The 14,975-nt window shown below is 42.5% G+C and overlaps 1 protein-coding gene across 2 annotated transcripts in view; it reads right to left on the bottom strand.

The window, feature by feature from the left end:
• Window positions 1-391: 391 nt before the first annotated feature.
• jph1b (junctophilin 1b) overlaps window positions 392-14,975 on the bottom strand; it is a 30,111-nt gene continuing 15,527 nt past the window's right edge. The window contains exons 3-6 of one of the 2 annotated variants that reach the window (XM_061255363.1): window positions 10,265-10,383; window positions 4,923-5,578; window positions 3,648-3,749; window positions 392-1,360 (exon numbers count right to left, since the gene is read on the bottom strand). In XM_061255363.1, the coding sequence (XP_061111347.1) occupies window positions 3,669-3,749; window positions 4,923-5,578; window positions 10,265-10,383 (856 nt within the window). In that variant the 3' untranslated portion in view covers window positions 392-1,360; window positions 3,648-3,668. Of the gene's footprint in view, window positions 1,361-3,081; window positions 3,439-3,647; window positions 3,750-4,922; window positions 5,579-10,264; window positions 10,384-14,975 lie in introns of those variants that run through there. The other variant, XM_061255362.1, reaches the window with a different exon arrangement.

Here is a 14,975-nt window from a genome sequence, read left to right as displayed (position 1 = left end):
CCTCCATGTAAGACACTACATGACTGCCCCAGTGAGGTGATAATTGCAAATAAAGGAAGGATTTCTACACATGACTCAATGCTCTGGCACCTGGCATGGCTGCTGGCCCTGTCCGCTTCCCCAGCACAGCCCGAGGAAGACAGCCCCACCGAAACGAAACATCAGACTGATCCCAGACCAGCAGAGAGAGGTGCAGGTTAGCACAGGCATCCGTTGGTGGCGTCCACTGTTTATGGCTTCTTGTAAGACCTGAAACGGCTCAAACTGCTCTGTTCTAGGAATGCTATTTCCATCCACACATTACTCATCAGCACAGCACATTTAAAGGCGCAATTTTGGCCACATCAAGGTCAGGCTGTTATTGCCTGCGACAATCACACAGACACAAGGAAATGAGCAATAATTTAATTTGCTGCAATTTATTATTATATATTTTTTTGAAATAATAATGAAATATTCATGGAACCAATTAGCAAAATCTTACAGAAAAATCTAAGGTGGGCGGAAGGTGGGGAGAAGGCTTTATAAATCAAAATCCATACAGCTCATTGACAGGTGCTGTGCTGTTCACATTTTATTCAAATACAGCAATACAAATTTTAAAACTTTGGTGGAAGTCCACAATATATTATATTTTACACAGACCAATTACAAACAAATTTCCTTTTTTAAAATAGGCAAATGTAGTAAATTTTTGTCATCAAATTACAAATATTTTTTATTGTCAAGTGCAGTGTATGTTACATTATCCCATTCAAACAAGTTCTTATTGTCAAATGCAGTGCGTTACATGATGTTACATAATACCATTACAAACAAGTTCCTTTCTTATTGTCAAATGCAGTGTGTTACATGATGTTACATACAGTAATACCATTACAAACAAGTTACGATCATTGTAAAATAACATCCAATAACAAAGTTTTTTTTCATTGTCAAAATACAGCTGTGCATACTTTAGAAAAATACCAACAGATTTTGGATCTGTAAAAATGTTTACAAATAGTATATAGATTATGTATAAATGATACCAGCATGCCTTAAAAAACATCCCAAATACTGTCTTTTTAATACTTATAACAGCTCTGAACCATTTTATTTACTGTGGAAATAGCAGGAAATAAATCAAACAAAAAAGCCATGTACATAGCTGTATAAAGAAAAATAATTTAAAAAGAATGAAATTCATAAAGGCTATTACAATTGATGTCCCGACAGTGATAAAATTTGGCAGTTTTTTTTTTTTTACACCTTTACAGTCCATTTTAAAAAATGCTAATAAATAAAAATGTTAAACACCGCTTTTCCACCGTGTTCTTTTTTATCTTCTTTCCTCAACGGACTCACATACTGACGCAGTCTGTAAAAAACACCACTCTGTTAGCTACCTCTCTCCCCTCCGCTAGTCCACACTCCGCTCAAGCCCTTGTGCTGTGCAGCGAAAAGACAACCATGCGCCGACTTCAACAGAAATCGCAATAAAGACACCGTAGCTTTTTCTCAAAACCCTTTCCTGTCTCACCAACATTTAAAAAACATTCATATATACCTGAACTGTATATATATATATGTCCCGCCAACCCGTAACATGGTGGATGACATACCTGCCACTCCAATGCATAAATAAATAATTTCCTCAATGTGATAACAGCATATAACACACATATATTTAAAAAAATACAATAAAGCAAAATCACCATGCTGTACCCGCAACAAAGGATGCAACAGTTATGACATGGCACGCTGAAATAAATATCCCCCGAGCTATTACAGCCGTCAGACTCGCTATGCTACAGAATTAAGACAGACACACTGCATCTTTAGTTTTTCTCTGAGGTAAACCATACTTCCATTTAAAAGTGGAAATGCACCTTTCTCTACGCAGATGGCCACAGACCGAGCGGCTCTACCTGAATGTATTCAACACAAGATTCCCGGGGACGTTAATTCTGTATGGGAAGTTGAACTGCCACTCACAGAAAAACATGCAAGCGAGCATGGGTCCTGAGCTGGAGATTTTCATTTTATTTTGATAATCTGTCTAACTGCTACCCAGCCTCTCACAGATTAAAAGTTTCCACACTGGATGCAGAGATCAAAGTCATTCTTCAACAAAAATCCCATGCACAACTTTATGTTTACATTACAACATCATGACAATATTTACTAGCTTAATACTTTTAAATTAATATATTACTCAATTTTATAAGACTTTTTTTTTTTTCAAACTCACTTTGTGCTCCTAGCTACTTCAAATGTATGCAGTCACGCAAGCAAACCAAACATTTTTTTGTGCTGTCTGATTTCAAATTATCCTTTTCACTCGCAAGGTTCTAATATGATAAATTAATTTGACAGTAAATTAATTTCTACAATAGCTGAACTGATATATATCTATAAAACAAAACTTGACAACCTTTGTTAGCAAACTGTACTCATCGTTAGAAAAGAAAATGTATTGCACTTGAATTAATTAATATTAGAATATTACCACAATGAATTTAATGAGGCTTCTTAAGGAACTACAGTAAAGGACTAGGGCACTTTAGAAAGGACCCTTCATCAGTTGGTTACACTCCAGGCATAAAATATTAACTTTTTTTGGCCAAGTATAAACAAACAGACATAAAAGGAAAAAAATATATATAAAAAGAAGGGAAAAAGAACTCAAGACAAAAATGTTAAAACAGAACCATGCATGAACTCCTCGGCCCAGCCCCCCCCCCCACCCCCCTCCGCCCCCAGGTAGGAGCCGTTAGAGGTCGCCACGGCGATCAGGTGACAGAGTAAGACAGGTGAGTGAGGCTCCTACACGTGTGCGGTTTCTCCTAGCGAGTGGCGAGGAGGAGGGGGGTGGGGGGCGGGGGCTCGCTGTGCCCGTTTCCCACAGCGGTCCGAATCCTCGGAACAGCTTTCCGCCGCCTGCAGATAGCCCACATCTCCCCACGACCACGTCAGACGGTAAAACAGCCAGGCAGCTGTTCGCTTCCGTCAACTAAAAGTGCATCTCCGTACATTTCCCATTAGACCCCCCCCCCACTCTTCAACCAGCAAAACCCCCCACCCTCAAGCCCCTCCCAGGTGGAGCAGTCATGCACTTGAGTGGTCAGGGTTTGGATCAGCACATTTCTCTCCTCTTTTTTTTGTAATTTTTTTATTCTGCGCTGCCAGTGCCGGCTCGCTGTAGCTTGCGCAGGACCTAAAGGACGAGCTGCAAACCACGGCCAGGGGGCGCAGAGGAGCACTCCCACCCACCACCCCCCCAGGCCCAATGTTCGTCTCGTCTTGTCTCTCTCTCTCCCCCTCTCTCCTGGGTCTCACTCTATTTCCAGTCCTCCTGTTCCGACTGAGCCTCAGACTGCCTGGCGCCATTTTGTTAAGGCCGTTGACACGACTTGCAGCGAATTAGGGCCTACGCCACTAGTTTTCATGACTTCACTGAAGGGTCAAAACAGTTAGAAGGTTAGCCAAGTCATTATGTTGAATCACATTCAGGTATAGCTTAATGTATGTACATTAGACATAAATATGTAAAATACAAGGGTACTTTTACACATTATATATTTTTGTCCAATGTGTAGGCTATTCATACCAGTATCAAGACACAAAAAACCCTCAGAACAAATGGATTGATGAATAGCTCTCACCTCTGTTGTGGTTCCATCAGGTCAGGTCAAGAAGTGGACAAAAATAATTGCTAAACCGATATTCAGGAGCATTACGAGGGCGACCAAGATGGAATTTGGACCCTGAAAAGAAAGAAGAGACCCCTTATCCTCAGTGAAACCTGTTGACTGCAGTGCAGACGGTTCCGTTCAAACGAAGCAAGCTCATTTATACCAGCTATACATTTACTGCTTTTTTATTGAACCGTTAGTTTTGTTTACATCCAACTTTATGCTCTCTCTACACTGTTTGTTTGCCCGTCTCATCCCTGCAGTGTGAATTTGGAAGAGCACAGCCGATCGCGAGCTCTCCTTTACCCCTCCACCTCCTTCCGTCTCTCTAAGCACTGTGCAGACATCGTGTCACAGTGAGCACATTTTACACAAAGATATTTTTGACTTAAAACAGAAACTCAGTCACACCAGATAACAATAGAATAATATATGGTACCAATAACAGGTGCAATGTCGGTATTGTTTTTTGTCCTGGAGATCCCAAAGGAAATGTACCTCTATATAAATGCACAAGCAAATAAAAAACACTGCATAAAACACACTGCTCTGGGGAGCTTTAGAGAAGTGGGCACACTGCTTTACTCTTGCACAACAAAAATCTTTCATTTTACCGGAATATTCTCCGCCTTCATTCAAAACTTGAATCGTAAGCATAATACTTGGCCATTAAGGCTGTTTTTTCTTACACTTTTCCACCTTTTTTGTCACCAAACTGAAATGGCCAATCATGCTCATGCTGTAACGTTTAAAGTTTAGTTCTCTGTTGTTGATTCAGGAGAATACGCTCCCCTCTGTTGCACAAGATGGCAGCCTCACACTGCATTTCAGACGTCGGGCTCGTATAGAGATGAGTCAGAGGAGGACACTTCCTGTGCAGTTCAACTGACGCCCAATACACCAGTAGGGGTCGCTGGCAAGCAATGAGACTGTGTGATCTCAGCTGACTGAAACCCTCCCACCCCCGGGTAACGCTAGAGCCGGCCGCAGTCAGCACCGGTGCGGTCCGGGTCGATCCCAGACCGCGGGGCCAGTTCAAACTACACCAGTGCCTTAATATGGTGAGTCTCCCAGTTGCCCTACAAGGCTACTCTAATATTTAAGCCTGCACATTAACATTGGGGGGAAGAAAGATTATCTCTAAATTTATATCTTTATTTTTAAAAATGAACTAAATGTACCAAACCTCAGACACAGCACATGTTCCTCTGCACAAGTCTGAGATACCCATCAGGGAAAACTTACGGATTCCTCCTCGACGACATCACAGACTTCCGTGCTAGCTCTCTTGGTCTCGGCAAGACTCTTTGGCTTGATGGATTCCTGCTTTTTAAGCCTTGGCTCAGGCCGGTTGTCTTTGGCTGCCGGCTTGGGGGTGGGCGCTCGGACGGCCCGGGGCTGCTGGGACTGGGGCTTGGCCACCGCGGCGGACAGACTGGACTCCGGCTCCTCGTCCGGCTCGTCCGGCAGGTCCGTCTTCACGTCCGCCATCACCAGGTAGCTGTGGTAGTCGGAGTGCAGCTGCCCGTTCCCGGGGCTGTTGACGTGCGCAGGCTCCGCCTTCTTGGGAAGCTTAGCCACTTCCTGTCTGACAAAAGTCTGGGGGATGGCCTTGGTGATGGCAGCCGCGATGGCGGCGGGAGGAGGAGGCTCGATGGCGGCCGTTCTGCTGGGCCTGGAGGCGGGGGGGATGCTGTTGTACTGGGGCTTCTTGCTGGCGTGGGGAGAGGGTGGGGGAGTGGGGCCCGGACTTTGGTTGGGGCTTTGGTCGGGGGTCTGGCTGGGCGTCGTGCCTTTTCGGTAAAAGTGAGGGCTTCCTGTCGGCGTTTTCTCCTTCTTTTCTTCTGGGATCTCCTTGATGTCCCTGGGATCACTGAACCTCTGTTTGATATAATCCGGCCCTGAGAAAAGGGAGTTAAATCACCCTTAATTAATCAATGGTCATGACAGCATTGGGTTTAAATGTCTGACACTGCAAGGTGTTTTGGTTGAACTAAAACAAAAATGAAGGTCCTTTTGTACAGGACGTGTTTTCTTTGAAACACAAAGAAAGTCGAATTTGCCAGATTTTGCCTTCAGAAACATTGCAACAATTTTCCACTGTTGGTGACACAAGTCAAGAATGAAAACTATAAAACTATGAAAACAAGGATATGATATTTTTCTGACTCTTTTTTCTGCAGGAATTGTGTTAATATTGCTACAGTCCTCAACTTGCTTGGTCAGAAAATTCAGAAGCGCTTTGGAGGTAACATTGAATGGGTGAATTGCGGCTTTCAAAACGAAAAAATGAGGTCAGGAAGCAATAGAATTAAGTCTTTGGGCTTTTTTGTGATCCGGCAGCACTCAAATAAATCCTGCCCTACAGCAGAATAAAACCCAAAATAATTAAATCCACACTCTGTGACACGGGATGGGCTTTCCGATACTGCCATTTTAGTCTTGTTTAAAGTACATTTTATAATGTCAACCTGGCAGGGATTCCAGCAAATACATAAAATACACAAGCTTAAGACTGATGAGAATAAACGCTGAATCTGCAAGTGTACTCGTCTAATGACCTTTTTTTCTTGGAATCAATATATCCTTTACTTTTAAACACAATTAAATATGAGTGTTGTGATTTTGCAGTCTGACAGAAAAATGAATGCTTGCAATAATGTTTTAGCTAAAGTTTTGAGCTAAAGTACAGGAAGATTGCTGATTGGATGTCTGGCACTGTCCCCATTTGAATCCAATTTACAGAGAGGCATAAAGAACCAGATGACAGAGAGAGAGGAAGATAGAGAGAGGAAGAGGGAGAGACAGAGATAGAGGGAGATAGGGAGAGAGGGAGAGTTTCTTCCTCTGCCGGTTTCTTCCTTTTCCTGTTTTTCATACTGTTAGTACTCTTCAGTCTCACCAACCTCTCTTTCCTGTCATGTCCAGCCATTTTAATAATTGGATTATGTGAATGCATCCTGATCCAGGCTTAGAGTGCACTGCCATACACCACAAGTTGTGGTACCTACCATTACACGCCCGCTAATCCTACTGATCTGAGCAGGCTCTCTCCGGCTAATTAGCCACTTCTAGTGGGTGGCCAACTCTGAGCTCTGTTCTGGGAGCCCTAAATTGTGACTGTCCCATAAAATCCCTCTGATCTAAAAAATCTAAAAGCCACACTCTGAAAACTGGGTGTGGGCCCAACAATCAGCTAAAAATGAGTTAGTCTGGATTTGATCCCGGGCTAAACCTGGATCATAATATAAATGTAGTGTAATGGCATAGGCAGGCAATTGGGCTTCTAATGCACTGGTTCTAGGTTGAATTCCCAGGTGAGGCACTGCAGTTGTACAAGGCATTGTGCTAAACCTGAACTGCTTCAGTAAAACAGCTGATTGTTTTCAATTGCACTGTATGCTATGTCAACAAGTGTACTGGATGCAAGTTTAGTTAATAAAAGAACTTGAAAACGTGAAGAAAAAAATGTAATGAAGAGTTTTAGGACTAAAAGCCAAAGATGGGGTTAAAGAGCAGGCAGGAGGGGAGAGGGGAGAGGGGAGAGGGGAGAGGGGGAGGAGATGAAGTGGACAGGCACGCTGAAGGAATGGACAGCTGCTCCCAGTTGGTCCAGACTGACAGCAGAGGCATTCCACCCCTGACACCCCTCACCCCCTCACCCCCTCCAACTGGCTGCACAGAGAGTCCTCCACCTTCCATCTACACCCCCCTCCATGCCAATGAACCAAAGCCACACTTCCTTTTAACTTTAATACACTTAACACATACATCTAAGTTTTTTTTTTTTACAATATTAATCACTTGTCGTTCTTGTCCATTTAAAAAATATATTTCCTTCCACTGAAATTCATGAATTTAAAAACAAATCACAGAATTTGGTTTAGGAGAAAAAGACTGAAAAAGACAGAAAGTGCAGAATTTGACCTGGACTGAATAATTATTTACCATAATCTGTGATCTGAATATCTTAATCTAAAGGAACTCCTTCACTTATACAAGTGCTCCCCTCAAAGAAACGTCAGTACCCTATTTTACCACTAGATGGTGAATAGTACAGTAAAGCAACCACAGCACTTATCTGGGACATTTCCACAGGCACTCCTTCACTATAAAGGCTATTCCACGCTGAAGTATTACAGAATGAAATGCCCCTTTTTCATCCTTGGTAAATCTCAAACACCATCACACAATCTTTGGCTTCCAGTTTCACACTGAACAACAGGGTTTTCAAAGTCTTATTTCTTATATCTCTTCCACCACAGACACACCATTGTGCCCATACCATCCATCTCAAAGGCTGCAGTCTTGCATTACACTTTCTCAGAATATTTATTTCACAACCTTTTGGGGTCTTTTCCAAAACTCAACCTAACAGCACTACGAGAACATCCCAACACTAACTGTATCATTTATCTATTGAGATTGTGATGGCTGTTTTTTTGTATACTGTGAATTATTTATTTTAAAAAAAAATTTTCAATCTGTTGATCAAGAATGGAATTTGAAAGGTTACCCAATAAAACCTATGCATTAAATATCTATCAATATAACTGCCATTCTATTTGTCTGTCTGTCTGTCTGTCTGTCTGTCTGTCTGTCTGTCTGTATGTCTGTCTGTCTATCTATCTATCTATCTATCTATCTATCTATCTATCTACCAGTGTATGTTCATATGCAATCTCATCCAGGGAGCCATACATGTCTCAAGAGTTCTCATATAAAAGACAGGTACATTGCATTTATTTTCTGTAATACCGTATGGATATGTCCAGGGGGATATTTCCTAAACCAATGCATGCTGTAAGATACACACCACAATGTGACCCCCCCACCCTACTCCATTAGCTTTTACAAAATATAATTCTGCCCTATAATGATTCACAGACAATGACATCTGCTCTACTTACACTACGAGCTGCACCAGAACATTATTCAATTTTCTTTCAATTCAATTCAATAAAGGAGGTGCTAAGTAAGGATTATCTCCCACCAGGCACACAACAGGAATGCATTATTTTGGAATAATGCATTTGAAAGAAATGTCTCCCTGGTGCTAAGTAATATTTAGGAAGTTGAGGTGGAAAAGGGTGATGTCATCCCACAGAAATGGCCACCACCTCTGGTCCACCACCTATAATCTCAGTTTTTCCTGACCAAGAGCCATTTTGAAATCGTCCTGAATCCCACTCCCGGGTGTTAGCTTGAATGACTGGGGGTTATCAGGTACTTTAAAGGATAGCTCTGGTCAAAAATACGATTTGATATTTTACATGAACCCAGTGATGGCAAGAAATGACTGTGCATCTTGACACAAAGACATCCATAAATAAATATTGTATTCAGAATCAATCGTTCCTGTAACTTCCAATGAAACATTACGTTTTATTTTTAATTCCACAATCAAGGCAAGACTAACAAGACTAATTAAAGCCTGTAATTAATCAGGCCCTGATTCAATCAATTCATTTGTCTTTTGAAAATTTTAATGTCTTTTTAGTTTTCTATTCAAATTTTTTTTAAATGAAGGTAAACACTGAATAAGAGAAACCATAAAAAATTGAAGTCAAATTTGAGGACAATATGTTGAACTCAAGGGGGGTGGGGCCATTCTGTGTCCCCATTGGTTGAGGGGAGCCTGTGAGGGACAGCCACGATTACCAATCTGACGCTGACTCTGCCTGGACCGCTGGTGCTAATCCCTGCACTTTTGTCCCTGGCAGAGCCTATCTCACGTGCTCAAACATTTTCCACCAGCCAGCAGCGCATCTAACCGTGGATCACACTGGGGACTGGGAAGACAGCAGGCGGTATGCTGTACAAAGAGTTGTGAATGGGCCACACCTGACAGCTAAATTAGATGTTATAAACATGCCGATTGCTGAAAGCATACCCGGGGCTGTTCTCTGAACAATAATCAGCGGCGGTAGAACATTGTGAACATCACAATGGCTTGCTGCTGTCAATCACTGACCCATGGGAACCAGTCAACATGCTGGTCGCAACAGCCAAACAGTCATTGGTTAAGAACAGTGAGTCACTGACAACACGATAACTAAAATTATATGACATTAAAGCCATGTTGCAGCTGCTCTAAATCAGCGTAATGTGACATTACGTACAGAAGTGCCTTCAGGTCTAGCAGTAACTATGGGAAATGGACAGCAGCCAAAATAAGCACTAGAATCAGTTATCCAAACAAAAATATTCAGCTATCCAGTGAGTATGCGCCGCATGACATTAAGTCTTTTCATCAATTTCTGTGTAGGCTATGTGCAATTACAGAATGCTGATCTGATGATGAACTCTAGAGTACACTAAAGGCACAGACAGACCATGGGTCTCACCAAGCATCTAATCAACTGCTTTCCTTGTTTCTTATTAAAGAGAACCACAGGTGTATTTTAACAACATTAATCTTTCAGCAAAGTGTATGGCAGGGGGCAGTCAGTCTGCTAAATTACCTATAGGTGCCCAGTCTGTTTATATTCAACATAACATATCTTCAAGGTGAGAAAGATCAGGGGATCAACAAGTGCGTGTAGTTAATCACACATACATCTTTTGACTTGTGATTGACAGTTTACCTGGCTGGTGAAAGCTTGGAGAAAGGTCCCTGGCCACTGCCCTGGCGGTGTCACAGTCCTGGATGGCGATCTTTGAGGCCTGGTCAGCAGCGTCTGCTTTGGCCCTGGCGTGCGCCGTTCTAGACAAAGCAGAATCACAGCCCGTTAGGATGTGGAGGCAGGGGGGAATGCGTTTTGTGACGGACGCTTCTCATCAGTAATGTGACTGTGTGAGTTCAGTGCTCAGCTAACAACAACAGGCAGCTAAAGGATTCTCATGACGCTATCCACTTGACTTCAGACAAAAGTAAATCGAGAGAGAGAGTCTTTCGAAATCCTGCAATACAATACTATTCTGCTTTGAGAAAAGACATCCACAAATAAAAACAAATAAAAAGATTAGCTAACAAACAAACAATATTAGCATTGCAGCTGAACATGGTGGGAGAGCACTGGGGTGCTGGGGTAGGTTATGGGCAGGGCCAGAATAACACCGTTACATGAATCTCTTTAAAAGCGCTGGAACTGGCCAGAGGCCTGGGCAGATGGCCTTTGCCCCAGCGGAAGGGGTGTAAGAGGTGGATGAGAGGTGAGGTGGTTTTATTTTAGAAAGCTGATTCCCACACAACTGAAAGCCAACTGAAAAACAAGTCTTTTCTGTTTCACAAACCCTATGAAATTAGTTGAATCAGTTAGGCTAGGTATGTATCTTTCGAAGAAAATAAACTGATTAAAAAAGTCCAATGGAATTTGCAGCTTGCAGTTCCTTACTGCCATTAGCATAGCTATTTAATTCAGTAAATGTCCATATAGTGCCTACAGGGCAACTCAACCCTGACCCTGGAGGGCTATAGGGCCTGCAAGACCACTAAAACCTGGCCCTGGAGGGCCACAAGGCCTGCAGGAGCACTAAAACCTGGCCCTGGAGGGCCACTGGGTCTCAGACAGCTGTCTCACAGAACAGAAGGCAGAATAGCTCAGAATGATGCTGCACCTGAGAGTGTGAACACAGGTAAGCAGTGTAAAAATGCTATGGCTTTATACGTTAACCATTAACACAGCTAGGAATTACGTGAAGCCATTTACGTTAGAAGGTACCATTGTGCAGGAATACTATTGGGAGCCCTGCAGGAATTCAAACCTGTAACTGTACAATTCCAATTTCTCATGACACACAGACAGTAATTCTGGGACAACAGTATATTTTTGACCAAAGACCTGACTTCCCACCCAGGGGCAGAAGCAGTTTGGAATTAGACAGCGCTGCTCCAAAGCTGGCTCATGCTGCAACGAGAAGGTCACAGCAGGGTTGAGGGGATATGTTAAATATCTGGGACTTCTGAGTCTGGCTGAACATCATGCCAGGCCTGATAGGTAAACTGGAAATTATCTTTGCCGAACCCAGCGATGAGTTTACATATGTGTGTGTGTGAGTTTGATGGAGTCTATTTGTGTGTGTCCCTCAGTGGGACTCCAGAGTATTTAAGACTACAGGGCCATCCATCTGAGCACCCCTCTAATTTTAGGGCCTTCTTAAATTTCAGACCCTTGCCTGTGGCCTCTTTTCGAGCTGTTCGTGCCTGTCTAAGCTAGCCGCACGCTACTGGGTCGGTCCCTGGGAGCAGTGGCCTATTTGGAGACTCTCGACGGCACATGCTGATGCTGTCCTGCCAGTCAGATCCATGTTCCCCGTTCCCCTATAGCTACCTCCACCCCAGACCTTACCCTCTACTGCTAAGGAGCACTCATAAGATGGGATGTCCCAGAAAGAAATCCATCCCAAGACATTGCCCAGGGGCACGCTTGCCCTCTTCTCCTCCTCACCTGAGTGATGCACACTCCTCATCTGCTGTAAAATCCAGCTGGTCTAGCTAGGTATGAGCTGATCAACCAGCATGGTCAAGCTGGTCATAAAGCTGGTCTAGCTAGACGTGAGCTGACCTGAGCAGGTAGCTGGTCGACCAGCTACCAGCTGTTTTACAACACAGCTTGAGCTGGTCAAACCATGTTAAGCTGTGAACCAGCCAACCAACTAAACCAAGCCAAGATGGGAGCTGGTCTGAGCTGGTCAACCAGCCACCAGCTGTTTCAAAACCTAGCCTAAGCAGTTTTTTTCTGCAGGGTCCTCACCTGTTCTCATTCATGAGCTCACACTCGACACTCGGGAGCCACATTTACCAATACTATGGCGTGCTTTGGGAATTCATGAGTCTCGCCTCAAGTTTTTCTTTCACTTCTAAAAGCAGTGCACAATCATCTATTTTAATCACCTGAATGTCATTTGAATGTTTAAAGCCACATATGGTGCAAACACACTGACCCCATGGTTTAAGCCTCCTATTATGTTTGGGGTCAATTTGACCCCACTCAGTGTTTGACATCTCTTAAAAAGCAGTTAGCATGGGGCAACATGGCTCAGGCAGTAAGAGCAGTCGTCTGGTAATCGGAGGGTTGCCGGTTCAATCCCCCGCCCGGGCTGTGTCGAAGTGTCCCTGAGCAAGACGCCTAACCCCCAAATGCTCCTGACGAGCTGGTTGGCGCCTTGCATGGCAGCCAATCACCGTTGGTGTGTGAGTGTGTGTATGAATGGGTGAATGAGAAGCATCAATTGTACAGCGCTTTGGATAAAGGCGCTATATAAATGCCAACCATTTACCATTTAATGCTATGCAAAGTCCTGTACCAACTTGGCATACAAATGTGTGCAGTGTTATTTTGACCCTCTGTAACTGTATAAAATGTAAGAAAATATACTTTTTTTTTTTCTCAGAATACTTTGTGAATGATTCTGGTGGTACTTTCACATACAGGTGCCCAATATATGGATAAAAGACTAGTAGGGAGACAGTAAGACAGCGACACACTACGTATTGCAATGTGTGTTTATTTCAACTGTTGGGTTCAATTTAACCCCCAAATGTAAAACCGGTCATAAAATCTGAACATAATAAGAGGGGTAAAAGTACATCTCATTTTGATTACCTAAAAAATAATGGCAGTTAAGTGTCACATGTCATTATCACACATTACTTTGAAAGGCCTGGATTAGACCTTAAATGTGCTGCTTGTGTCATCTAAATTCTGAGTTCTTTTCCATTTAAGTCTGAACATTACAACTGACCTTACTACCTGCAGCAATACATTTCTAAGGAAACCTTACAACTCTGCATGCAAGGGAGAATTTTACCCATATTTGTTTTAATCTGTAAGGGAGAATTTTACCCATATCTATTGGCCTTTGTCCTTACTGTAGAACAATTGCAACAATATATAACCAACATACTTTGGCTATGTTGGTTATATATTGTATATTATACTTTGGCATTTCATATAACTTTGACTGAACAAAGTTCTACTTTTTCTTTCACAAACACATTTTTTGGTGATTTCTGAACTGTGATCAATTATTTGTAAAAAAGAAAGAAAAGTCAAGTAAAAAAAACTTTTGTCTTGATTGACTGAATTCATGCCGCTGACGTACTCTATTCGTGTAAAATAGAGTGACTGCGAGATACTGCTACTATAACAACACTGCTGTCGTACCTGGGTCCACATCATACACAGAACACAGAATTTCCTCACTGGTTTCTGGCCAATAATTCATATTCATATAAAAATTCCTTTTTACAGCACATTCCCTGATTATGAGTCAGAATTATCACAGGGTTCCAGTTCTTTTGAAACAGCACATCAAATAATGTAATACTAGCTACATATATCACGTTGCAGAGAAGTCTGTGCCCTACATTCTAATATACATCTCGTATTTCACTTGTGATTTAGAATAGGTGCAGATATTATTGATAATAGCATAGACAGACAGCACACACACACACACACACACACACACACTTTCACCATTTATGCTGTATTAGACGCACAGTGATTATTGTGGAGGTTAAGGCACAGAACAACAGCTCCAATACATGGCTAAAATAATGACAATTAACATTTCCCCAACCCCTAATCCCAAAGCACTTAATCTTCATATTTGCCAATCCCATCATTCTCCACTAATTATTCATTATTTTCTTTTCAGTGCACACCAAACTTTTAACACTGTATGAACCTATTTGTAAATTTGTGATCTGGAAAAATATGTATCTGCTTGTCACTTCTTAATTAGAGAAAGCTAAAATCAGATGAAAAAGCCACATTAAATACTTATTTTTAAATAAATAATCAAATGAAATACACAGCCAAACTGGATGATATACATCTGTATATGTAATGAAATCTCAATTTAAAAAAAGAATGAAGTTAGGTTAAGCAAAAAAACAAAAAACAGTTTCTTGGTTGCAACAAGGGTAGGGTTGAAGAGCGGGCCTAGAACAATCACCATGACAACGCTCATCCACTATCTACTGTATGCAAGGTGGGGGAGGGGAAGGACAAGCACTTCAGCACATCACCTGGTCCGTGCCACCAATGAACCAAGCCTGTGCAGGAATAAAGAGTGTGTGGTTCTGTGTCACCAGTGAACCTGCGCAGGAATAAAGTGTGTGTGGTTCTGTGTCACCAGTGAACGGGCGCAGAAATAAAAGGTGTGCGGTGGTCACAGTGGAGTCACCTTTAAACAAAAGACAAAGTTGAGGGGATTTCAGGCCCTGATAACACACCAGGTTTCCAATGGCAACATGCCCTTGGGGGAGCGATCCGCATTGGGCCTGCCCGTGTGCATTCAGCCCACACTAGCGGTGCATAAAGGGCCACTACTCAATGTTTCAGCTAA

This window comes from Conger conger, chromosome 9 (genome assembly GCF_963514075.1).
Source record: "Conger conger chromosome 9, fConCon1.1, whole genome shotgun sequence".
In the NCBI taxonomy this organism is placed as follows: domain Eukaryota; kingdom Metazoa; phylum Chordata; class Actinopteri; order Anguilliformes; family Congridae; genus Conger; species Conger conger.
Note: the sequence above shows the minus strand (reverse complement) of the source record. Positions and strands in the feature narration are given on the sequence as shown.